Source organism: Tricharina praecox (genome assembly GCF_024521635.1).
Source record: "Tricharina praecox strain CBS 144465 chromosome Unknown BZA05scaffold_15, whole genome shotgun sequence".
NCBI lineage: Eukaryota > Fungi > Ascomycota > Pezizomycetes > Pezizales > Pyronemataceae > Tricharina > Tricharina praecox.
Window position 1 is genome coordinate 177,264 of NW_026250417.1, and position 22,868 is coordinate 200,131.

Genomic DNA, 22,868 nt, shown 5'->3' on the forward strand with positions numbered 1-22,868 from the left:
TATTATGTATAGCTCTCGCGTGATGTTTAGTACAAGGACGAGAAACACGCCAAGTGTCTTCTGTCATTTTCTTCTACCTTTCTTCATGTGTTGAGTCTTGAACGGTCGGCCATTCCGTAGTTGTGGCTTGTGTGTGGCTTCGGCGTATCCTCCTGGGGTTCTCTCCGAGCCACGCTACCTTGCTCCAACGACATCATTCCCGGCGGTCCCAAGCTAGGAGTGAGTTGCGCCTTCGTCCTGTCCCACCACTCCACTTCCACCACTCGATCAGCGAAGTACGTCTGAAGCGCGCCCACCGCCGTCTCCCCAACATCATCGCCTCCCTCCGGCTCTACTATACCGGCCGATCCCCGAGCTCGACCTCTCGTTCCATCCACCCCGCAAGCGGCGAGGCTACCATCGATCGGCGGCACGGGCCAGCTTCACCCCGCACCCCAGCATCTAACCCACTATGTTTGAAAAGTCGCTATACGACCTGATCCGCGGACTGCGGTCCAACAAGGGCAACGAGCGGAACTACATGCTCGAGAGTCTCAAGGAATGCCGGGCAGAAGCGAAATCGCAAGACCTGGACATCAAAGCGACCGCGATCCTGAAGCTGATCTACCTCGACATGTTCGGGCACGACATGTCGTGGGCCAGCTTCCACGTCCTCGAGGTCATGAGCTCGCCCAAATTCCGGCAGAAACGTGTGGGGTATCTGGCGGCAGTGCAGAGCTTTAGGCTAGAGACCGATGTATTAATGTTGACCACAAATTTGATCAAGAAAGTTTGCCTCACCTCGTCGTTTTACCTCCCTTGTGATGCTGTTGTCGACTGTGATTTCTTTCTTGGTGACGTGCGCTAAAACGGCGGAGGTGTAACAGGACCTCTTCTCCCCCTCCGTTCCAGAGATGTCACTCGCCATGAACGGGCTCTCGCACATAGTCTCTCCATCGCTGGCGGCAGATCTAGCACCCGACCTGGTCTCGAAACTCACGCATTCGTCACCGCACGTGCGAAAGAAGGCGATCCCAGTGCTATACAAGTGCTTCCTACAGTCGCCGGAGCTGCTACGTACGTGCTGGCCGCGGTTGCGGGAGTGTCTGAACGATGAGGATAGCAGCGTGGTGTCGGCTACGGTCAATGTCGTCTGCGAGCTGGCAAGGAGGAACCCAAAAAATTATCTGCCGCTGGCTCCGCAGCTGTTTAAGCTCCTGACTGATGGGGGGAACAACTGGATGACCATCAAGCTCATCAAGCTGGTCTGTAGCCCAGTGCGCCATAATCTCGGGGGGAAAATGCTAATGCGCACATAGTTCGCAACTTTGACACCATTAGAACCGCGCCTGGTCAAGAAATTGGTCCCGCCTATCACTAATCTGATCCGAACCACACCAGCTATGTCTCTGCTCTACGAGTGTATAAGCGGTCTGATTAGTGGCGGCCTACTGGAGAGTATGAAAGATACGGATGAAGGCGAAGAGCTGGCTTCCGTCTGCGTGACCAAGCTGCGTGGGTTTTTGGTCGAAGGTGACAGCAACTTGAAATACGTGGGACTGATAGCATTGACAAAACTCGTCAAGACCCACGCACACCTTGTCTGTCTACACCATGACGTGGTCCTAGACTGCATCGACGACGACGATATCTCCATCCGATACCGCGCGCTCGAACTAGTCGTCGGGATGGTAAACTCGGATACGCTCTCGACGATCGTGGGGAAGCTGATGCGGCAACTGAAACCCACGGCCAACCAGGAGTTCGTAGAGCTGGAGGGGGCTGAGGAGATTCCCAGCGAGGATGAGGACGATATGGAGGAACAAGTGATGCACCCTCGGAAAGTCAAGAAGGGCGAGATGGCGCCGTTGGAGCTTCCAGAGGATTACAAGCACGCGATTATCACTAGGATCTTGGAGATGTGCAGTCGGGAGATGTACGTCAATATCTCGGATTTCGAATGGTACATCGATGTGCTTCTGCAGCTTGTGCGATACGCACCAGCTGTTCAGGTAGTCGATGCTGGCGCCGATGAGGAGGAGGGGCAGGAGGACGAACAGGAGGAGCTGATCAGGAGACGAGACGTTGGTGAGAATATCGGGAAAGAGCTGCGGAACGTGGCTATCAGAGTCAAATCTGTCCGTCAGGAGGCTGTGAGATGTGCAGAGATGCTGGTCAGCGGACGGGATGGTGTCTTCCCGGCGGCTGGTGGTGGTGGAAAGCGAGTGCTGGGAGCTGCTGGATGGATCGTCGGAGAATACGCAAGGTATTGCCATTCGCGTTACAGGATATCGATCGCATAGCTAATTCTTGGTGCGAATAGTCTGCTCACCGATCCAGCCTCGACATTTGACGCTCTAGTCCAGGCCTCATCGAGATACCTCCCGTCCGATATCCTCGCCGTCTACATCCAAGCCATCGCAAAGATCTATGCAGCACTCACGGGCTCCGACAGCATTTCCTGGGTTCCTGAGCGCAAGGCCTACGTGACGCTCCTCACCGAGCGTATAATACGCTTCCTTGAGCCACTCGCTACCTCCCCTAATCTCGAAGTGCAAGAGCGCGCTGTCGAGTTCCTAGAACTCTTCCGTCTCGCCCTCGAGGCCATAGCCGCCCAACCCGCATCCTTCGACACAGACACAGAACAATACGATCCTCCCCTCCTCCTCACCCAGGCCATACCCTCCCTCTTCTACGGCCAAGAACTAAACCCCGTTGCGCAACGCGCACAACGCAAAGTCCCGCTTCCCCCGGGCCTAGACCTGGACGAAGCCATCAACCCGAACCTCGCGGACCTCATTGTCGCCGCAGATTACAACCCCACGCTCGCCGGCGAAGACGACAAAGAGGACGAAGACTTCCGCGCATACTACTACACGAAGCCCTCCGCCACTGCCACCAAGTCCTCCCAGCCCGCCTCCCTAGGAATCGACTCTGCCGCTGCCACCAAAGCCGCGGTGCCCGGCTCGTACCAGAACGTGGCGGAAGAAGACTACCTGGACGCCGACATCCTCGCCCGTCGCCGCCGCGAGCGCCAGGAACGGAATCGTGATGATCCATTCTACATCTTTGCCCCCGGCGAGACCGACGGAGTGACGGATGCCGACCTGGAAGCCATTCCCGTGCTGGAGCTGAAGCTCGATGATCTTCCGCACCCCCTTCCCGCCGCGACACAGCCAAGGGAGCGAGAGCGCATTCAGATCGTTGGTGATGAGGGCCTGGATGGCGACGATGGCGAGGAGGAGGAGGAGCAGGAGGAGGAGCAGGTCGTCGGCAGGAGAAAGAGGAAGGGGAAGGGATTACTCCAGGTCGACGCGAGCGGGCTGGTCGGCTACTCGCTCGAGGGCGAGGGCGTCGAAGACGTTAAGCGCGAGGAGGCGCGGGCGGCGCGGAAGGAGGTCGACAGGTTACGGAAAGAGATGGAGGCCGCTGCGGAGCGCATAGCCGCGCAGAGAAAGAGTCTGGAGATGGTCGAGAAGAAGAAGAAGAAACCGAAGAAAGAGGGGGAGGTGGTCAAGAAGAAGGGGAAGAAGAAGGCGAAGGACGCAGATGCAGGCAAAGAGGGAGAGAAGGAGGCGGAGGGAGACGTAAAGAAAAAGAAAAAGAAGAAGAGTAAGAAGGCTGAAACGGCGCCCGATACTTCTTCACCTCTTCCTGCTTCCGCCGCTGCTGTGGCGGCTTCATGAGTTGTGCGGTGCTGGTTTAATTTTGGCTCTATTACCTGTACTGTACTCATACATTCTTGCCTTCACAAGTCTTACCGTTACCGTTGCAAACTATCCGCATTGTGCATCCACCGCCGTTTCGCTTAAAATATTTTTTTCAAACTACTAGCCCAAAGACCAAAGACGTTGTCGATTCAAAGCCGTTGGTGAGATCTGTAAAAACCTCGATCTGGCGACGTTGCGCGATCCAACGACGTTGGACGAGGCGAGCATAGGCTTGTGCGTTGACGGGACAGGGGTTGGACTCAAGGATGTGAGTGATAGGTGGTGCGGCTGTGCGGCTGTGCGACATGGGTAGAGTGGGATATCTAGGATGTAGCACGTGACGCGGTCCGACTGGGCGACTGGAGTACCTTTCCCACGCCCATTTATAGACTCACAGTGGGTGGGTATGGTATGGTATCAGCGCTCTTGGAACTCGGGATCACCTGTGCCGTAATGGCTCTGGGTGGTTTAAGGGAGGGAGGAAGGGAGGGAGGGGTTCACGTGCTTTCGTCATTCATTCAGGGTATGGTCTCTGTGACGGTACGGGAATGAAGGGTATGCCGTGGAGCAGGCATGGCTCGAGGGTTCACTCGAATCGTGTGTATACTATATATCTGTAAATTCTGGGGGTGTGGGGGATTGGGAGGCTACATCATATATCTCGTAGCCATCCATCCTCACACCACCCATTCCCCTCCCCCCCTTCCCCTTTACCTACGCAAACCCCGCCACCGTCGCCTCCGCCACAGTCCTAAGACTCCTCTCCTTTCCCCTAACAATCTCCATCTCGGCCTCGAGGACCTTCCTAGGCAGGTCCTTATCCCCCGCCTCCTTTGCCGCCTCCTCCTTTGCCGCCTTCACCGCCACAATCGCGCGCCGCGCCTGCTCCGCCAAAGCCCCCTCCCACGCCCGCTGGCTGAATGTCCCGCCGCTGTTGATGTCCACTTGTCCGCTCGCGGCGAGCGCGAAGAAGAAGCGTCGTAGTACCGCGGAGGTCGAGGTGTACGCTGCTGGGAGGGTGCTGGGGAGCTGCGGGGGGTTAGTGCTGCTGCTGGTGGGGAAGGGGGGGAGGGAACGCGGGGGGTGGTACGTCGCTGTTGGGAACGCTGAGATCCTGGCACGCGAGCCGGAGGGCCGCAATGGTGTCGTCGAGGTCGGGGGGCGCGGCGGGGGTGCTCATTGTTGCTGGTGGGTGTGAGGTGGTGGGGTGCTGGCGGGGTGCTGGCGGGGTGGTGGCGGGGTGGTGGGGCGACGTGAACACGTGAGGACGTGGAATTGCTAGGTAGGTTGGTCAGTATGGTAGTGGATTGGCGAGGCCTTGCAATCCCCATTCTCGGTTGGGTGCTTCCCGATATCTAACTGCGAAGAAGGTCACCGCAACTGGAGTTCCTATTCACCACTCGTAGCTGCCCAAGTAAGTACTTGAGTACCCATTACATCATGCGTCGTTGCGGTTGCGGCTGCGTTTGGCATTCATGGTAGGCAGTCGGGCCGAGCCGAGCCCAGTGACCAGTGCGCCGTCCCCCGTCCTCCTCCTCCTCTGGTGCCATCACCACCGGCGCAACCCCTCCACCTCCCACCTCCCACCTCCAATCCCAATCCGCACAAGCCCCACAGAGCGCACGATGTCCGCCGCCGCTCCACGTCTCAGCGGGATCCAACGCGACGTGCTCTCGCTGTACCGGTCATGTCTGCGTATGGTCCGCGCCAAGCCTCTGGTAGTCCCCGTCCCCCGTCCCGCGTCCCCCCCCTCTATCCCCCTCCCCCCGTCCCTCCCCCCACCCCCCCCTCTACCCCCCTCCCCGCTGTACCCGTCACCACCAGCTAAACGGCGTGCCGTATGTAGGACTCACAAGCCAACTTCCGCGCCTACGCGCGCGCTGAGTTCCGCGAGCACCTGGGCGTCGGCAAGAAGGACTTTGCGACGATCGAGCACCTGCTGCGCGTCGGGCGGCGGAAGCTCGAGACGTACTCGCAACCGGGGGTGAGGAATATTCAGCGGTAGATTGGGGTGGATTGTTACGGGAGTAAACGGGGGGTGGAGGTGGAGGTGTACGATGCTACGGCCTATGGGAGTGAATGTACGATAGGATACGTATGGAAACGGTGTTTTTTGCTACAGTAATTTATGAAAGTAAAAGTGCTTGCGTGCGTGCGAGCGTGCTTTCTGCCCAGCCTACGGGGAGAGGGCAGCGAACAATCGCCTCCGAATTGTCCTCGCTTTCGAGCTCAAAGCATCGCATCGTGGGAAAAGACAGTTACTTCTCGTGGCGGCTGGTCTACCTATGCAATGATTCCGTCTGCCCACTGTTTTCTCCTCGCGCCCATCTCGACGGCTGTGAAGGGGGATTAATTACGGTGTGTGAGGGGGAGGAGGGGAGGTGAGGGGGAGGGGAGAGGGGAGAGGGGAGCTCTAACCTGCGGTGCCCCAGTCGTCGCCGTGGTTGTGACCATCCGCGGTCAAGCCAGCACGCTTCTTTGCCTGCTCCTCGTTCAGGACCGTCTATAACGGGGCATCAATCAGCACGACGCTTATTCCTCACTCCGTATTCCGCTCGGCATACCAGAAGCCCAAAGATCACCGGCACGCCAAAGTCCAGCTGGATCCTCATGAGACCCCTCGAGACCGACTCGGCGATGTGTTCGAAGTGGACGGTGTCGCCCTTAATCAGCACGCCGATGGCAATGATGGAGTCGAACTGGCCAGCGCTGGCAGTGGACGACGAGCTGCCGGGCACGGGCGTAGAGCTCCGTCCCAGCCCTCCGAGAAGATCGCCAGACGGCGCCGACGACGCCTGTACCTGCGAAGCGGCAAAGAGCCTGAAACCACCACCACCCCAAGCAGCACATCAGCGGGGTGCCACAGATCGTCGTCGTAAGACAATAAACAAAAACAAGGCACGGGAAAAGTCCCGAGACAGACAGGGTCTCAGTCTGAATTGGTATGGATTGGATTGGTATGGTATGGTGTACCGTTGACAAGCCACCGGCAGTTCCCAGCTGCCGGGAACACTCTGGATCACGATGTTGGACTCCTTGACACCGCCCTCGAGAAGCTTCTTGCGTGCGCCCTCCACCAGCGGCGTGATCAGCGACATGTTCCAGCGCGCGTGAACGATCGCGACTCGGAGGGTCGAGCCTATATGTAGTTTCCGCTCAGCCAGCCGTCCATCCATCCATCCTCCACGCACAGCTCCCCCCTCCCCTCCATGTGACGGAGCAGCCCACCGTCAAAGTTCGCAACCTCGCCGGGTCCCTTGATGCCTTCAAACATTTTGTTTATGTGCGTGTATGTAGGAGAGGACAATGCGATTGGTTCGTTGAGTTTCGAGGTCCTAGGGTGGGATTCGAGGTGGATTGAGGGGATCGTATGTATGTGGATGGACTGGCCCGCAATCGACAAGTGTGGGGTGGGGCGGCCTTGAGTGAGTGTCTCTCCCCCTCGCCCCTCGCCCCTCCCCCCGTCCCCGCGCGCCGCCACGTCAGATACTCTACATACATACTCTACTCAGTACTCTAGAGTACGGCACAGAGCCGCATGCGGCTTGATTTGATAAGTCAGTGCATAATATGCTACATATCGTTCTGCGCTGCATAGAGTAACCTAACTACCGATATGTAGGTGATGACTTTCCCTCCCTCCCTCCCTTGAACCTTCCACACACACAGCCGGTGGGCTGCAGCCACGATCGACGGGAATTGTTTCAACGCGGTTTCGAAAGTGAGATGGGTTGATGGATGGTGCAGTGCTCCTTCACGGCGACAAGGGAGGGAGGGATTCAGGCAGGCAGGCGACCCACTCGGCCTACCTAACCACCCATCGCGGATGATGATATCGATCTCGCCACACGTACATATCATACATATCATACACGGCTTGATTTCGAGTACGGTTTCTATGGTACGAACTCCTCGCCCCGCTTGCAGTCCATCTCTATCCGCGAGGACACACCCCGAGACGAGAGGATCACTCCAAATAGTAGTAGATATCCGAGCGCTTCCTCCCCCGGTGCCGGTGCGCGCGCTGCTGCACAATCATCGTACATATCTACATGGTTCCTTGCTCGATGAAGAACTCCCCCACTGGAATGAGAGTGAGAATGAGAATGGACTCGTGTGAACTCGTGTGATGATGATGGTGATGATGAGACCCAGGCCTCCCTCATGTGTCCACTCCCCCCAGATCTCGACAGAACCAGATTTCTACTCCGGAGGGAGGAAGTTGCTGCTGAGGCGTGACGAGGGAGATAGCGTGACTAGTAGGCCCGGACATGAAAAACTCGGATGTCTCCATGCGAACTTTGGTCACTGGTCACTGGTGTGCGCTGGGGAGGAAGGAAGCCTTCCTCGGACTCAGGAGCGCGTTGGGACGAAGCCCTTCCTCGGAGTCTACTCCAGAATCCAGAGTCCTCTATGTTCGAGACAGCTTCGGCACTCGATCGAGTAAGGGTGGCAGTTATATGTATCGATAAGAAAGCCCTGCATGGGGCCTCATAAAGTTCCTTTCCGAGCCCAGCTGCGAGACGGAATCGATCAAAGGCAAGGCAAGGAAGGGGTTCGAGGGATCAGCTGTGTACCGTATCAAAGCTCGGGATGCCGCACTGTTCCGCCTATGAATATACCTGCTCGACAACCTGCCGTACCTACATACCGGTGGATGGATGGGGGGGCATTGGGGATGGACGAGTACATATCGATCGTGTGCGTCAGGTCTCGGACTGGCAGATATACCGTGGCCTTTCGGTCTTTGGTCCTTTGGTTTTTGGTCTTTGGTCTGTGGTCTTTGGTCTTTTGCCTTTCGCCAGCACGCTTCTTCTTCTTGCCTGAGACGAGGAACCGGACGGGAGGGAGGGAGGGAAGGAACTACTAGTATGTAACTTGCTTCCTCAAACCGTGCAAGCATCCGCCACTGTTTTTTGCTCAGCCTGCACACGCCGAATCGCTCCGGAAGGAGAAGCAGTTTGTCTACCGTTCCGTGTCCCGGTGAGCGAGGAGGAAGGAGGAAGAGTTCCGCACTTGTTCCTGACCGGCATCTGGCGGATGGAGACTTGGCTTTCTTGTCTTGGTGGCGGCCCTTCACGGCTTGGATGGTAGTGGGTTTCTTCTCCTTCTCAAGTGCTCGCCACCCCTCCCCCCCTCCCCCTCCTCACTCCCCCCCAATGGCCCCATGTGTGGATCAGGGATTGTAACAGTTCGGTGTTTCCTAGAATAGCGCCACAGTTACAAGCCCATGTATAACTTGCAAGGACTTCGGGAACCGGGATGCCCAAAGCTCACGCCTAAGCTGAGAGGATATCCGCCAAAAAGCAAACAATCGAGGGGCAAGTAGGCATGTATGGAAGTATGTGAGCATGTACAATATCTACATACCGGATACCAGGTAGAAGATTATACATATCAAACTCAGGCGAGGGTGGCAGAGGGGTGGGGCTGGGTATCAAGTAGGGTACGTGCTGCTCGATTACGAGCAGCACGTACCCTTACCTGTATCTGCTGTAGGGAATCTCCCTGACCAAACGCTGCGGACTTCGGACTTTGTTTCTCGAGAGAGGGACGCCGTATGCGCATCCCATCGCGTTTCTCCGGGGTACATGTTTCGTACGAGCGGTTCCCAGGAGTATCTGCTGTACTCTAACTCCCGTACTTCCCAGTCGAGGTCTCGATGATGCCCGATGGCCTTCGGATTGATTGATTGGTTGTCCTCAGCTGTTTGCTGTTTGCTGATGGCGAGAAGCAGAGGCCCTCTGCCTCCTCTACATGCCGTTGTTCGTCGCCGTGATCAGGACTGTCTGGCCAAAGAGCAAGACGGAACCACACACGCCTCTCCCGGACATTCAATGTCATTGGGAAATTGGCCACCGCTCCGGCGACATTGTCTTGAGGACAACAACGACTACAGCAGATTGATTCTTGGTCCGTGCCGGCTTGCTGCTTGCTCGGGTCTCCGCTATTGGCGCCATCGCGGTGCCCACTTGTCAGTCTGGTTATTCTAGTCATTCTAGCCATTCTAACGTGGAGAATGCTCCATCCTGACGACTCTAACCGTGTCTGAAGAAGAACTACACCACCGCCCATCCACCGTCTGGGTACGTATGAATCGGTGCTGTCAACCCCTGTCAGCCGTGAGCTTCCGCCAATGCATTGCGATTTAAACCTGAACGACCCTCCACCTCTTCCCGCCTTTCCTGCTCTTCTTGCCCTTATATCTATCTCCCCCCCAATCCTCCATCAACAAAAACTCTATCTCTTCCTTCCCTCCCTTCGTCCTCCGTCAATCCACACCTCCCTCTCCCCCAATACCGCCCCACATTCTTCAGTCAGGTCTCTTTCTTCATCTGTCGGAGTCTCTGCTTTGTATCAGTATCAACACCACCGACCCAGCTCCGTAGCACAAACACACCTGCTGCCGCTTCCCCCCGCCTTCTCAGACCCTCTTCATCCCACCCGGACGAACGACACCTAATCCATCAGCGTTTTTTTTTTGCAATCGAATAATAGCCGTTAGCCATGTGGTACGTTTGGGTTGTGCTGGCGGTGGCACGTTGCTTTGGTCCCTAGACTTCGCCTCGTGTTGGCCCTTGGCTAACTTCAGGACCTGTGCTGCGCTATAGTGGAATTTTTGGCTACGTCAACTACCTCGTCGAGAAGGACCGCAAGTACATCTTGGACACTCTGGTCGCTGGTTTGTACCCCCCCATCCATCCCCTCTCTCCCTCCTCCATCCCAAATCCTGGCAGAGGTCAGCTAGCTAGCTGGCCTGTCCGGCCAGTCCATCCGGTCCGGTCCAGCCGCAGAGAAGAAAAAAGTTGAGCTTTTCTAACCCATCCATTGGCGCACGTTTTAGGTCTGTCCCGCCTTGAATACCGCGGCTATGATTCCGCCGGAGTCGCCGTAGACGGTGACAAGGAGGGCGAGGTGCTGGCCTACAAGGAAGTCGGAAAAGTTGTAAAGTTGCAGCAATTGATCGAAGAGGCCAAGCCTGACCTCGACGCTACCTTTGTGTCCCATTGCGGTATTGCACACACACGGTGGGCCACCCACGGTCAGCCATCGCGCATCAACTGTCATCCTCACCGGTACGTGCTTTCATATGCCCTCTGCGGTTTCCCCCGCCCCCACCGCCCCATGGCTCACCCGCTGACGTTTGTGCAGAAGCGACCCCACCTCGCGGTTCTCCGTCGTTCACAATGGTATCATCACCAATTACAAGGAGCTGAAGGCTCTGTTGGAGAGCAAGGGAATGGTCTTCGAGAGTGAGACCGACACCGAGTGCATCGCCAAACTTACAAAGTACATCTACGACCAGAACCCGTCGATCGACTTCACCACGCTTGCCAAGACTGTCATTGCCGAGCTCGAGGGTGCTTTCGGTCTGCTGCTGAAGTCTGTTCACTACCCCCATGAGGTCATCGCCGCACGGAAGGGTTCGCCTCTTGTGGTGGGTGTAAAGACCCAGCGCAAGATGAAGGTGGACTTTGTGGACGTCGAGTTCTCCGACTCCGGCCCATTGCCCGCCGAGCAGGCCGCGCACAACGTTGCTCTCAAGAGCTTGAAGTCCGGTCCCCAGAGCAGCCTCGCTCCTCCGGATAAGAGCCTTCTCCACCGCTCGCAGTCCAGGGCGTTCCTTTCCGACGATGGCATGCCCGTTCCCGCCGAGTTCTTCCTGAGTTCCGATCCTTCCGCGATCGTTGAGCACACGAAGAAGGTGCTGTACCTCGAGGACGACGACATCGCTCACATCCACGAGGGTCAGTTGAACATTCACAGGGCCGGAAAGCGGGAGGGTGGTTCGGCGATCCGTGCCATCCAGACCCTGGAGTTGGAGCTTCAGGAGATCATGAAGGGCAAGTTCGACCACTTCATGCAGAAGGAGATTTTCGAGCAGCCCGAGTCCGTTGTGAACACCATGCGTGGACGCTTGGACGTTGTCAACAAGAAGGTCACCCTGGGTGGTCTTCGCCAGTACATCAGCACTATCCGCCGATGCCGAAGAATAATATTCATCGCCTGCGGTACATCGTTCCACTCCTGCATGGCCGTGCGTGGGTGTTTCGAGGAGTTGACCGAGATCCCGATCGCTGTTGAATTGGCCTCCGACTTTTTGGACAGACAGGCACCCGTGTTCCGTGATGGTAAGGTTATCCGTCGAATGTGTCGCAATTTCATTGGTCTAATCGATGTCGGCGTCCAGATACTTGTGTCTTTGTCTCACAATCCGGAGAGACCGCCGATTCGCTCATGGCCCTGCGCTACTGTCTCGAGCGCGGTGCCCTGACCGTCGGTATTGTCAACGTTGTCGGTTCGTCGATTTCGCTCCTCACTCACTGCGGTGTCCACATCAACGCCGGACCCGAGATCGGTGTTGCGTCCACCAAGGCGTACACTTCTCAGTACGTTGCGTTGATCATGTTCGCGCTCTCCCTGAGTGAGGACCGAGCATCCAAGATCAAGAGACAAGAGGAGATCATCGAGTCCCTCGGCAAGATTTCCGGACAGATCAAGGATATCCTCCAGCAGGACCAGGCGATCAAGGAGCTCGTTGCCAAGTTCTTCCACAACCAGAAGTCGTTGCTGCTTCTCGGACGTGGCAACCAGTACGCCACCGCACTCGAGGGAGCCTTGAAGATCAAGGAAATCTCGTACCTGCATTGCGAGGCTGTCATGTCCGGCGAATTGAAGCACGGAGTGTTGGCCCTGGTCGACGAGAACTTGCCCATCATCATGATCCTGACACGCGACGGCATCTTCAAGAAGTCGCTCAACGCTTACCAGCAAGGTGATTACCCCGTCCTGTGGTCTACATAGAGTTGGTGCTGACAAGTGGTTCCAGTTGTTGCCCGTGGTGGACGACCAATCGTCATCTGCAACGAAGACGACGAGGAGTTCAGAAACGAGACCTGCGAGAAGATCCAGCTGCCCCAGACTGTCGACATCCTGCAGGGACTCTTGAACGTCATCCCCCTGCAGCTGATGGCCTACTGGATGGCTATCGCCGAGAACCTCAACGTCGACTTCCCAAGTGCGTATCCTCGATTCACTCCTTAATCATGTAACCCCGAACTAACGAGCTGTGTCTAGGAAATTTGGCCAAGTCGGTCACTGTCGAGTAAATACACGGGTGACTGGGGGAAGTCGTGCGTCCTTGGGCTGGGTCTGGGTTGAGTTGGAGCTCTCCTGCGTATACCATTTCGTGCTTTGATCATGGGGTTTCGGTAAACAGTGGGGAATGGGATGGACGGATGGCATACGATAGATGGCAGATGGAATCGAACATGCCCCCACTGCTCTGAGCAATTTTGTGACCCATCGTAAAGTGATATTGTGGCCACGCAGATGAATCTAGAAAGCCACCGCCTTTCTCCCGCCGTCAGGTCTTCCTTCCCTCCTTGGAGAAATGCAAGTGTACTATTCTCTTGGCGGCCGATAATCAATTGGCTTGTTTGTTATTTTTATCCACGAATGACGCAGCCAGTGCCACTTGCCCACTCCCAGTGCCCAGACTAGCAAACACGCATTGGCAATTTGGCAGCCTCGTCCTCGTCTTCGTTGTCAGTGCCCACAGCCCACAGCCTTCCCTGCCCGCAAACAGACGGCTACCCACATATCTACCCACAGGACATGAACATGAACACGACATGCATGTGTTTTTGCGCGTTTCACGGGGCTCGCCAATTCCTAGGGCGAGCGGGCGAGGGGGGCAAACCGCATATGGCCAATTGCGATTGCGATGTTGTGTGGAATGGTCGGGTGGGTGGTTGGTGGACAGGGGGGGTTTGGTTGAGTTGTCAGGTTGTCAGAGACCACCGACCTATGTACCGTACAGACATACCGACCTACATACCGACCTACATACCGACCGGGCGAGCGACCGGACGATCCTGGCCGGGTTCGTCATCGTCCTGGCCACTCCGCTCGAGGAGAGAAGGCGACTACATACATACGGTATGGATGGTATGGATAGTGCTATGGATGGTACTATGGAGTGCTCTATCTATCTGTCTAACCATCTGTCTATCTATCGTGCCGCTCCCGCCCACACTCTTCCTCTTCCTTTCCGTCTCCCCCCCTCGCTCACCCTTCTCCTCACGAGTCACCGCCGTCGTCACCACCATATATCATATACCATATATACCGACCGATCTTCTGCAACCAGCCGACGAACCGAACGAACGAAACGAACGGAGTGAAACGAAACAACCGTCGGCGACACGAAATAATAATACCAAATTCGAAAGGCAGCACTGAGCACTGAGCAGTCCCCCCCCCCCCCCCCCCCCCCCCCCCGCGGCTACCCGTCCCGTCCGTCCCGTCCGCCCGCCCGCTCCCGTAGCTATCTCGCAAACACCACCACCACCACCACCACCACCACCACCACCACCACCACCACCACCACCAAAACACAAACAAAAACCTCGTACCCACACACCACCCCCTACCTTCGCCGCCTCTACTACCACACCGCCGCCTCCGCCGCCGTCCCACCACCACACCGGTCACACGCACCATGTGTCTAATCCGCGTCAAACCCGAAATAGACTCCGACACGGAGCGGGAGCACTCCTTACCACCACGAATCGTCACCGAACGTCGCAGCTCTCGCGCGCAGCACGGCACCGCATCGCGCAACTCCGTGCGCGGCTCCGTGCGCGAGTCACGACGGGGTAGTCGGAACTCCATCCACTCGACGCGCGAGGCCCGGGAGGTGCGGGGGTCCCGGGAGTCAAGGGGGAGCTTCATCGAGACGGTGCAGATTCCGCCGCCGAGTGTGGTTTTGGGCGGTGGGGGGATGGGGATGGGTGCGGGGAGGACGGTCGTAAGGGAAACGCAGATTGTGCAAGCGCGCCCACCGCCAGCGACGACGACGACGCAGATAGTCAAGCACGATGGGCGGAGCCGGAGCCGCAGCCGCAGTCGGCAGCACCAGCAGCGCGAGGACGTGTCGGTATCCGAGTACCGGGGCTCGCACGCCAGTGTTGTGAGCAGTCGCAGCCGCGACGGCGGCAGGGAGCGCGAGCGCGGCTACTACGTCGACCAGAACCGGAGTCCGAGGAATTCATACCGCGCGCTGACTGCGGATGAGGCGCATCGGGGAAGTGTCGGTGGAGGACTGGGTGGTCTGGGCGCAGGTGGTGGGGAGAGGATCGGCTATAATAATTTTCATGGGAGGAGGTCCGGTAGTGTTAACTATGTCAACCCTAGACATAGCCATATGAGTGTACGTAGCACTGGTGGCGCAGGCAGGATGTCAAGGGAGAAGGTGGTCGTTGTGGAGAAGGAGGGGGGGTATTATTGATTCATTGATGGGCGGGATAGTAGTGGATATTGTGTGTTTACTTTCCTTCTTCTTCTTCTTCTTCTTCTGTGGCGAGCGAAACGGCGCATTGGCACAACTTACTTGTGTATATATTGGGCTTGCTTTTTAGATTCGAGATCTTTTCGTTACCTTTTGTTTTGCGCACTTTACTTTGCTTTTGCTTTTGCATCGAGTTGCATGTACATAATTTGGGGCGATATACCACTCGAGAGTCGAGAGTCAAAATGCCCATTTATAAGTTATACCCCGTTGAATTGTGTGCCATTCATTGATGGTCGAGACTCGGGACACTTGTTATGAAATAATAAATACACAATACACGATACTCTATTCTATATGATGAACACGCTCAAGCCGGAAACAGAACCAGAAAACAGACAAAACCAGAAACAGAAAACAGACAGACAAAGCAAAGCCAGTACACCAGCGCCAAAGTTATTCCCCAGATCCCCCCAATCCCATCCTTAACATCCTCAACATCTACCAACACTCCGCCTTCCAGTACCCCAAAAACTTACCGACCAACTCCGCATCGACATTCCTAGCCTGTCGCAAGGTCGGGGAGTACTTCCTCGCCTCAGTGGTCATAAAGTACGGGGCGCCTCTGGCCTCCTCCTCTGCGCTCTTCTCGGCATACTGGGCCTTGAACCACTCCAGCAGCTTGATGGGGGGGTTCTTTACGGGATCCTGCTCCTTCGTCAAGCGGGAAATCCACTCCTGCTGCTCGACCTCCTCGAACTCGAGCCCGGCCTCGCGGAGCGCAGGGAGAATATCGCTCTTCCAGCGGAGGACCGCAGGATGACAGACGTGCAGCACGGCGTCGCGCGGGAGCGCCGCGGTGGTCACGGGGGGAAGGCGGTCGAGCAGGGCCAGGTCCACGATGGTGCCGGCGGTGGTGTCGACGGGCAGCCAGGAGTGCTCGGCGTTGCCGTTGGGGAGCGCGCCGATCGTGACTGCGGATTGCAGCGTCAACGGCAAAGCCTCGGTCGCGTTCCAGACGCCGTGCACGGTGTCGCCGACGATCTGGCCGACACGGAGGATGCGCGCGGAAATGGGGGTGGAGGCGACGGCGGCAAGGCACATGCTCTCTGCTACCATCTTGGATTGCCCGTAGCCCATCGGCATCACCGACGCGAAGGTCGAGGGGATCTCGGGGATCTGCCCGTCGGTCGTGTGTAGCGCCATCATGGTGCTCACCGAGGAGATGAGATTGAAGGAGGCGGGAGTGCGGTGTGGGGATGCGAGGCACAGGTTGATCAGGTTCCAGGTGCCCCGGATGTGGTGCTTCTCGAAACTGGTCACGTCCATGTTGAAGTTCACCGACCAGGCGACGTGGATGATGTTTGTGACCGAGTGCAGGATCGTGCTGTAGACTTCTTCGGGGAGGCCGAAGGTCTCTTGGCTGAGGTCGGCAGGGAGCGCGACGATCTTGCTCTTCTGCGCTTCGGTGAGTGTCTCGAAATGGCGGGCGTGCTTGAGGGCGCTGATCACTCGCTCATGTCCGGCGGAAGGAGTTGCAGCTCGGACGAAGCAGTAGACCTGCTTGACGGCCAGCCTTCGAACCAGGATTGCCAGAGTGTGGGCTCCGAGTGACCCAGTGGCTCCAGTGAGGACCTTTTCTACTGTTAGCTTGTTGGAATTTATACACAAAGTGTAGAATACTCACAATGTACTCGCCATCCACAGTGACGTCTTTGGGAACATGCTGCTTGAAAGTCGAATACTTATCAATCAGTCCCTGCATCACTTCCTGCACAGGCCTCTGTTGCACTTCCACTCCTCCCCGCAAGCCAACCAGGAAGCTTGTAAGAGCATCCACGGTAGGATGCTCAAACACGATGTTTGAGCTCAGAACCTTGCCGGAAGTGTTGACTTCCTTGGTGAGAGTGCGGCGGACACTGATGGCCATCAGGGAGTCGAGACCCAGGGTGAAGAAGTCAGTGTTGTCCTTGACCTCACTGCTGTCCACCTGGAGGGAGTTTGCGATGGTCGTGCGAACAAGCTGGCGGATCTCATCGGCTGAGAGATCTTTGCCCGACTGTGCCTCCTCTTGCTCGAGACGGGCATAGTAGCTTTCGATATCGTTCTTCGTTGCCCGCAGGAAAGCAGCACGGATACTGTTCGAATTTTAGCATCATGATATCAACAGAGTAGAACCGGGAAGTGAGTCGCATACAAGTTTCCTTTGTCAGTCCTTGGGAAATCGGTGTCCGCCTCCTTGATGATAACAGCATCGTGGAAGATCCTGGCGTACGCTGGGACCTTGGTGTTTCCACGCTGGATATCGGCCGCGATACTGGCGAGGAACTCTTCCCTCGACATGCTATCCGCATATTCCGACTTGACGATGATCACTCCCAGTGTTGGTTTTCCGGTCCCGAAAACGAGTGCTTCCGTGACGAACCGGCTGTCTCGTAGGGCGTCCTCGAATAGCACCGGACTCGCCTTCTCGCCGTTGGAGAGAACGATTGTCGAGTCCATCCGGTCAACATACCTGTACACCATCGGGTTCTCCGGGTGTCGCTCGAACAAGTCCTTGGTAGCATACGAGCCATCCTCGCGGTTACTCGCAGCCAACGACGGCCAGCCAGGCTGAACAATGATCTGGTACAGTCCCTCGCCTTCCGCCTCCCACTTAATGTACTTCTCCGCCATGGGAACAAGCCTCAGCCAGTTCCAGCCCTCTTCCGCATACCGCATTAGGTAACCCGTCTCGGTGCTGCCGTAATGATTCGCCAGCTTCACGCCCTCACGGACCAGCATATCGCCAAGATCCTGAGGACACCCGGCACCGCCATAAACAACGGTTTCCAGTTGCGCGATCCTGGCAGTTCCGCCCTCCGTCTCGGCTATTAGCTTGATCACGTACGGCACTGTGAAGAGAACGCCGCATCCGGTGGCGTTGAGCGCGGCGATGACGCTCGGTCCCGTCACGGGGGCTTCGGCGCTGTGGAAGACCGTGCGGATGCCCGTGTACAGGCCGTGGAGCAGCGTGTACAGCCCGAATGTGTGGAACAAAGGCACCGTGATGAAGCCGCCTTCGTCGGGAACTACCATGCACTTGGCTGCAGTCAAGGCGCCAATGTGCGTGTGGCCTACGGGCTTGGGGAGACCAGTGCCTGCGTGCAATGTTAGCATATGTTCTCCAGCACATTTTCCGGGGAAGGACACTCACTGCCAGAGCTATGGATGTACCATCCGACCTGGCCTCTCTCGGCCTCAGGATCGAACTCAACGCCCAATGGCGTCTCCTCCTGCTCCGTCACGGTCTCAATAGTCGCCAGCTCGACCATCGGCAAAATCTCCAACTGACCCTCCATCCTCCCCCTAGTCGACTCCATGATCCCCTTGAACTCCGGCTGGACCAGCACGACCGCACAATCCGTCTTCTGGAACAGATGTACGAACGCATCCTCAAGCAGTCTCGTGGACAGGAAGAGACAGGTCAGACCCAGGCGCTGCAGGGCGAGGTACGTGACTATGTACTCCATATTGGTGACGCCGAGGACGGCCACGACGATGCGCGGATCGGCAGAGGTGCGCCGCACTCGGGGGAGGAGCTGAAGGTAGTGCCGCGCTGCACGGCTGACGGCTAGGTCTAGCTGCGGACCCGTGTAGTCGGTGAAATTGATCGGTGAGCCAGTTGAAGGGTACGAGATCACCGCTGTCGTGGGGTGCGCGACGGCGCAGTGGCGCACAAGCTCGTCGATGGTGCGGGCGGCCATTTTGTCTTGTCTTGCAGTTATAGGTAGGTGGCTGATTTGGAATGAGGTGAAAGCGAGCTGTGTTGTGTATTCGGTTCAGAAAATGTCTGTATGTATATGGAGCTGTAGTAGATATATGGAGCTGTAGTAGGTAGATGTCGGTATTCGAGTGCGGTTCTGTGTATTGCAGTAACTACCACAACGAGAGCAGCGAACGGCCTTATTATACACCCGACACAGCTCTCCCGTAACGCTCAGTCACATAGGTACACTGGCTGTATCTACGAAGCACCTCTCTGTCTCTCTCTCTGTACAGGACAGTACAGTTGAGGGATATCGCTGCCCGCGTCATGGCGGGAGAGTCGGCACGGATCGATATCCATATTCCAATGGGGCTATCCGAAGTTCCGGAGCTGTAGTGTCTCGGAAATGTATGTATGCATCGTGGCGACGGATGCAGAGTCAGTCAGGAGGATGGATGGATGGTTCTTGCCGATTGCCTGCATGCCTGCCCATGGGATCTTTTTTCCCCATGCACTAGTTAGTGATTGGGTTGAGCGGGTTCCGACTCCCGAGACAGTTCCTGGGTGTAGGCGTGTATGTACACATGCAGAGTACTCTACACGAGGATACGGGAATGCACGGAGAATCACTCGCTTACCGTGTTCGCCCCCGCCATTATTGTCCGATGGAACTTCCCATAGTAGGTACTGTACTCTACACCCACAACCAACTCCTACAACCACCTCTCCGTCAACTTTTGCCATGGCCATGATGTTTGAAAAGTTGGGGGATCACCAAAGTGCCGAGCGAGCCGATCTAACGCTTGGTCCCAGTAACTCCTTGATATCCTAGCTTCCCGATTGGATACATAACTACCTGGGCACTAGCCCGTGCACCCGCGTGGCCACCTTTCCTGTGCGCACAGATCGGAGTTTCGGAAAATACGGCACGTCGTCGAAACCCCGGTCTGTGAATACGGCACGTCGTCGAAACTCCGGTGCGGTGTGTGTGTGTGTGTGTGTGTGTGTGTGTGTGTGTGTGCGCGTGTCTACCTACCTACTGTAAGGTAGCTCTGCCGTTGATACATATGGAGTGCATGATAGATAGTTGCGGGCCTGGAACTGGATCTGGATGCCAATGGGCATCGGTCTATAGTATTGTCTTTCCGCTCCTTCCCCCCCACTCTATGTATGTATGGATGCATATAAATAAAGCGCTCATTCCAATTCGATGCATCCTTCGCGAAACGCCGTGTCTACCGTACCGTCTATGTATCTATGATAGGTACCCATATCGTTGTCGTCAGTTATGTACCGGGATGATTAGCGATCTCTGTGCCGGCCCGGTTGGTCCTCCCTGTACTGGGGTGGTCAGTGATCTCGGCTTCGGCATGGAACTCGACATTCGCGGTCGGAGTTCGGGAGCGTTTACCGTCATTTCCGATTCCTGAGTGAGAGGACATAGAAATATTGTCTTTGCCGTTCTGTATATACCCGTCATCATCAGCCGTATATCCGCTGTCAGGGAAGGTTCTAGAAACATACAGGACGGTGATAGTCTTGACAACATGCGGACATGTAGCATTGGGATAACTCATAGTCGGCTTCCGCTTCAACTGCCCACTCCACACCGAGCTTTCAAGCCCGACCGAAAACATCCCCGGATCCTTCGCATGCACAGACAGCTCCAGCTCCAGCTTCGTCACCACATCGACAGAAATTGTGACTCTCCCGTGCGAATCGGTCGTCTCCTCCACGTCGAGCGCAGTTGCACTGCGAACGTCCCACAATGTCGAGTTGAGGTACTCCGTGCCCAGAGCGTGGATGGAGAAACCGAGCTTCTCGCCCGCGCGAGCGGTGTACGTGAAGATACTGGGGTGCGAGGACGCAGCGGGGATGAAGACTGTTAGGCCCGGGAGAAGTGCCATACCACTGCCTGCACCACCGCCATCGTCGTGGTCTGTTGGCCCGTGGGCGACGAACATCTCCACAAAGTTTGTGAGCGCCCTGGGTGTGTCGATTTCTGCGTAGAGACCACGCGTGTCGAGCACAGCGGTTGCGAGGTCCAGCAAGGAGGCCGGGGGATCCTCCCTTTTCGGTGACGGTGGAGATAGATGACCGAGGGCTACGCGGATTCCTAAAGCTCGTGCGCGCGACACTTGGTTGACGAGCCTCTTGGTATCCTCGTCTGCGCTGCTGGTGAAGACTACGATTCCGGATTTGTGCGCGGTACCAACGAGACCATGTGCACCCTTCGCGAGCTCGTCGATTGCCGCACCAAGTCCACTTGCAACGGAGCTTTCACCATGCGCATCGATCCCGTCGAGTGCAATTCCAGCAATTGATGGATCACCCAACGGGTAGATCACCTTTGCTGCATCCCTAAAGCCAACGACGGTGACCAAGTCCGGTATACTGTCATCACCGGCCTGCTCCTGGTTGTGTAGCATATCGATAAAACCCTTCGCCGCCGCGGTCCTGAGATTCTCCGGATCAATATCGGCATTGAACCTCGAGCTGTCCAATACCACCGCTAGTTTCCGGCCCTGACAGGACTGGGCTGGATCATCGCTCGTCAACGCACAGATCATGAGCCCCGCACGCACCGGCCCATATTTCGACCTCAACTCGGAGCGGAAGTGTTGCCATTGCCGCTGAGTATCCTTCACGGCGACCTCCACTGCGCGGCCAAAGTTGTTGCCGATCTTCCCTCGGTCAGTGAACGGCGATGTCGTATTGCCGCTTTCAAGATTTATCATCCCGCCGTCCTTATTGAGCGTGTTGTGGGTTACTCGTCCACTGCAGGTCAGGAACCCTGGGGTCATGTCCACCAGCGGGCCGGCGAAGCATCCAGTGCTCAGATCCCGCGGAACAGAGATTGGCGCGCGGGAGCGCAGGTCCAATAGTGGCGCGGGCTCGGTCAATTCCAAACCAGGCGGGTTCTCGGGGGTAAAAGGTGGCTCCGCCGTATCCGCCCAATTGCTATGAGAATAGAAGTCCTGGACACCATGCAGTGCCCTCCCCAGTCCTTCCAGGGTGTTGCATTTCGCGCGGCCCTTCACGCTGATGGGACCGAATATGCAGTCGCTATCGACGTTGACCTGCCCCTTAACGATCTGATTCTTGTCATTCAACATCAATTCCGCCTCCGCGAGACCCTCCTTCATTCTCCCCCGCAGGTGTGTCACGCATTTCTGCAGCACCTCCGTAGCATCCTCCCGGCTCTGCGGGTAGTCCGAGGAATCGAAGAAGTCCGCGTCGTCGCAGTGCGCCTCTGGCCCTTCCGGCGGTGGTGTATCCGGTGCCCCGACTCCCCCGAAGGTTCTTCTGTCGCCCGCAAGCTGGTTAAGCGAGAGGGGCTCGAAGCAGTCTCGTGTGGACGCGGCGCCCGGTGGGCAGGCTAGTGCTAGCCGTGTGATCCGCTCATGCTCGCTGTGTTGGCCTATGATATCGGATTCGACGGTGTAGAAACTGGACACGGATGCGGCTGCGAGAAGCACGCCGAGAACGAGAGATGTCTTGAAGGTCGTGGCTGGAATGGCCGCCGAGTGTCGTTTTTGAACCCTGTCGAGAAATGTCAATGCCATGATCGCCAGTCATTCCATCCGAGCCAAACTTACATGTGTCTACCCCACAGTTGCCCCCAACTCTGTACCGTACCTTCAATTCAAGAGCGAGGAAGGAAAGATCAGCTGCCTTTAAATATGGGGATCAGCTTTGAAGTGTTCCTTGCTAGTGCAGCTCGGCAGCAGTCAGACCAGCTCAAAGTCTACATCCATTTCCATCGCGGACACCCGAAGGGCGATGCAACATTCAGCCGGAGCAGCTACCCGCATCGATTGTCCAGCGTGACAGCGCTTAGTGTTGCCCGACGCCTTAAGCGCTGCATGGCGGACAAATCAACATCGTTTCGCTACGTGGTTCATGTGTGCGTGTGTACAACACACAGATTCCGGCATGCGATGGAGACTGCCTCCAAACGTAGAGTTTGGCTTCGAAGAACGGCGGGCCGGGCACCGATCTTTTTTGTATGGAGCAACCCAAGAGTCGTACGTGACAGTCACCTCGTCTACTATGCCCAGCAGAGAGAAGGCTTCGAGGTTTAGGAACAATGAACAAAATGTTTAGTCTCGAGAAGAATGAGTCTGGCATCCAATCA

General features: G+C 56.7%; 8 protein-coding genes across 8 annotated transcripts; 5 read left to right on the forward strand and 3 right to left on the reverse strand.

Annotated features, from left to right (window-relative positions):
• Positions 1-198: 198 nt before the first annotated feature.
• BZA05DRAFT_400419 (adaptin N terminal region-domain-containing protein) lies at positions 199-3,839 on the forward strand. Its single transcript, XM_051483890.1, has 4 exons — positions 199-769; positions 867-1,244; positions 1,299-2,245; positions 2,303-3,839. The coding sequence occupies exons 1-4, from the start codon at positions 452-454 to the stop codon at positions 3,663-3,665; spliced, it is 3,006 nt and encodes a 1,001-aa protein (XP_051338605.1). The 5' UTR covers positions 199-451; the 3' UTR covers positions 3,666-3,839.
• Positions 3,840-5,314: 1,475 nt separating this feature from the next.
• BZA05DRAFT_338745 (complex 1 protein-domain-containing protein) lies at positions 5,315-5,694 on the forward strand (the record flags this gene model as incomplete). The annotated part of the gene is made up of 2 exons (XM_051480904.1): positions 5,315-5,407; positions 5,536-5,694. 2 exons carry the CDS (start codon positions 5,315-5,317, stop codon positions 5,692-5,694), a joined length of 252 nt encoding a protein of 83 aa, XP_051338606.1.
• Positions 5,473-7,136, reverse strand: BZA05DRAFT_400426 (6,7-dimethyl-8-ribityllumazine synthase). Its single transcript, XM_051483891.1, has 5 exons — positions 6,918-7,136; positions 6,663-6,828; positions 6,254-6,509; positions 6,108-6,192; positions 5,473-6,025 (listed from the first exon to the last, which is right to left on the reverse strand). Exons 1-5 carry the CDS (start codon positions 6,961-6,963, stop codon positions 5,973-5,975), a joined length of 606 nt encoding a protein of 201 aa, XP_051338607.1. The 5' UTR covers positions 6,964-7,136; the 3' UTR covers positions 5,473-5,972.
• Positions 7,137-9,819: 2,683 nt separating this feature from the next.
• BZA05DRAFT_400429 (glucosamine--fructose-6-phosphate aminotransferase) lies at positions 9,820-12,983 on the forward strand. Its single transcript, XM_051483892.1, has 7 exons — positions 9,820-10,201; positions 10,301-10,371; positions 10,534-10,765; positions 10,842-11,821; positions 11,881-12,465; positions 12,520-12,708; positions 12,768-12,983. Exons 1-7 carry the CDS (start codon positions 10,197-10,199, stop codon positions 12,797-12,799), a joined length of 2,094 nt encoding a protein of 697 aa, XP_051338608.1. The 5' UTR covers positions 9,820-10,196; the 3' UTR covers positions 12,800-12,983.
• Positions 12,984-13,189: 206 nt separating this feature from the next.
• BZA05DRAFT_400430 (uncharacterized protein) lies at positions 13,190-13,953 on the forward strand. Its single transcript, XM_051483893.1, has one exon. It carries the CDS (start codon positions 13,308-13,310, stop codon positions 13,932-13,934), a length of 627 nt encoding a protein of 208 aa, XP_051338609.1. The 5' UTR covers positions 13,190-13,307; the 3' UTR covers positions 13,935-13,953.
• Positions 13,954-14,034: 81 nt separating this feature from the next.
• BZA05DRAFT_400431 (uncharacterized protein) lies at positions 14,035-15,292 on the forward strand. Its single transcript, XM_051483894.1, has one exon. It carries the CDS (start codon positions 14,194-14,196, stop codon positions 14,980-14,982), a length of 789 nt encoding a protein of 262 aa, XP_051338610.1. The 5' UTR covers positions 14,035-14,193; the 3' UTR covers positions 14,983-15,292.
• Positions 15,293-15,318: 26 nt separating this feature from the next.
• Positions 15,319-18,936, reverse strand: BZA05DRAFT_454192 (uncharacterized protein). The gene is made up of 4 exons (XM_051487512.1): positions 18,179-18,936; positions 17,180-18,122; positions 16,670-17,120; positions 15,319-16,617 (listed from the first exon to the last, which is right to left on the reverse strand). Exons 1-4 carry the CDS (start codon positions 18,726-18,728, stop codon positions 15,484-15,486), a joined length of 3,078 nt encoding a protein of 1,025 aa, XP_051338611.1. The 5' UTR covers positions 18,729-18,936; the 3' UTR covers positions 15,319-15,483.
• An 845-nt stretch (positions 18,937-19,781) lies between these two features.
• Positions 19,782-22,503, reverse strand: BZA05DRAFT_64490 (uncharacterized protein). Its single transcript, XM_051488527.1, has 2 exons — positions 22,330-22,503; positions 19,782-22,273 (listed from the first exon to the last, which is right to left on the reverse strand). Coding segments are annotated over exons 1-2 (2,259 nt in total). The 5' UTR covers positions 22,332-22,503; the 3' UTR covers positions 19,782-20,016.
• Between the last annotated feature and the right edge of the window lie 365 nt (positions 22,504-22,868).

Bases quoted from the DNA above. Each gene is read 5' to 3' on its own strand.
- BZA05DRAFT_400429 (XM_051483892.1), top strand. The intron at 11,822-11,880 runs GTAAGGTTATCC...GTCGGCGTCCAG, and splicing joins GGCACCCGTGTTCCGTGATG to ATACTTGTGTCTTTGTCTCA. The intron at 12,709-12,767 runs GTGCGTATCCTC...AGCTGTGTCTAG, and splicing joins CCTCAACGTCGACTTCCCAA to GAAATTTGGCCAAGTCGGTC.
- BZA05DRAFT_400430 (XM_051483893.1), top strand. From the start codon at position 13,308: ATGAACATGAACACGACATGCATGTGTTTTTGCGCGTTTCACGGGGCT.
- BZA05DRAFT_400419 (XM_051483890.1), top strand. From the start codon at position 452: ATGTTTGAAAAGTCGCTATACGACCTGATCCGCGGACTGCGGTCCAAC. The intron at 1,245-1,298 runs GTCTGTAGCCCA...ATGCGCACATAG, and splicing joins CCATCAAGCTCATCAAGCTG to TTCGCAACTTTGACACCATT. The intron at 2,246-2,302 runs GTATTGCCATTC...TGGTGCGAATAG, and splicing joins ATCGTCGGAGAATACGCAAG to TCTGCTCACCGATCCAGCCT.
- BZA05DRAFT_454192 (XM_051487512.1), bottom strand. From the start codon at position 18,728: ATGGCCGCCCGCACCATCGACGAGCTTGTGCGCCACTGCGCCGTCGCG. The intron at 17,121-17,179 runs GTATGCGACTCA...AAATTCGAACAG, and splicing joins AGGACTGACAAAGGAAACTT to TATCCGTGCTGCTTTCCTGC. The intron at 16,618-16,669 runs GTGAGTATTCTA...ACAGTAGAAAAG, and splicing joins CTGTGGATGGCGAGTACATT to GTCCTCACTGGAGCCACTGG.
- BZA05DRAFT_400426 (XM_051483891.1), bottom strand. From the start codon at position 6,963: ATGTTTGAAGGCATCAAGGGACCCGGCGAGGTTGCGAACTTTGACG. The intron at 6,829-6,917 runs GTGGGCTGCTCC...AACTACATATAG, and splicing joins CGAGGTTGCGAACTTTGACG to GCTCGACCCTCCGAGTCGCG. The intron at 6,193-6,253 runs GTATGCCGAGCG...GCCCCGTTATAG, and splicing joins CGGTGATCTTTGGGCTTCTG to ACGGTCCTGAACGAGGAGCA.
- BZA05DRAFT_400431 (XM_051483894.1), top strand. From the start codon at position 14,194: ATGTGTCTAATCCGCGTCAAACCCGAAATAGACTCCGACACGGAGCGG.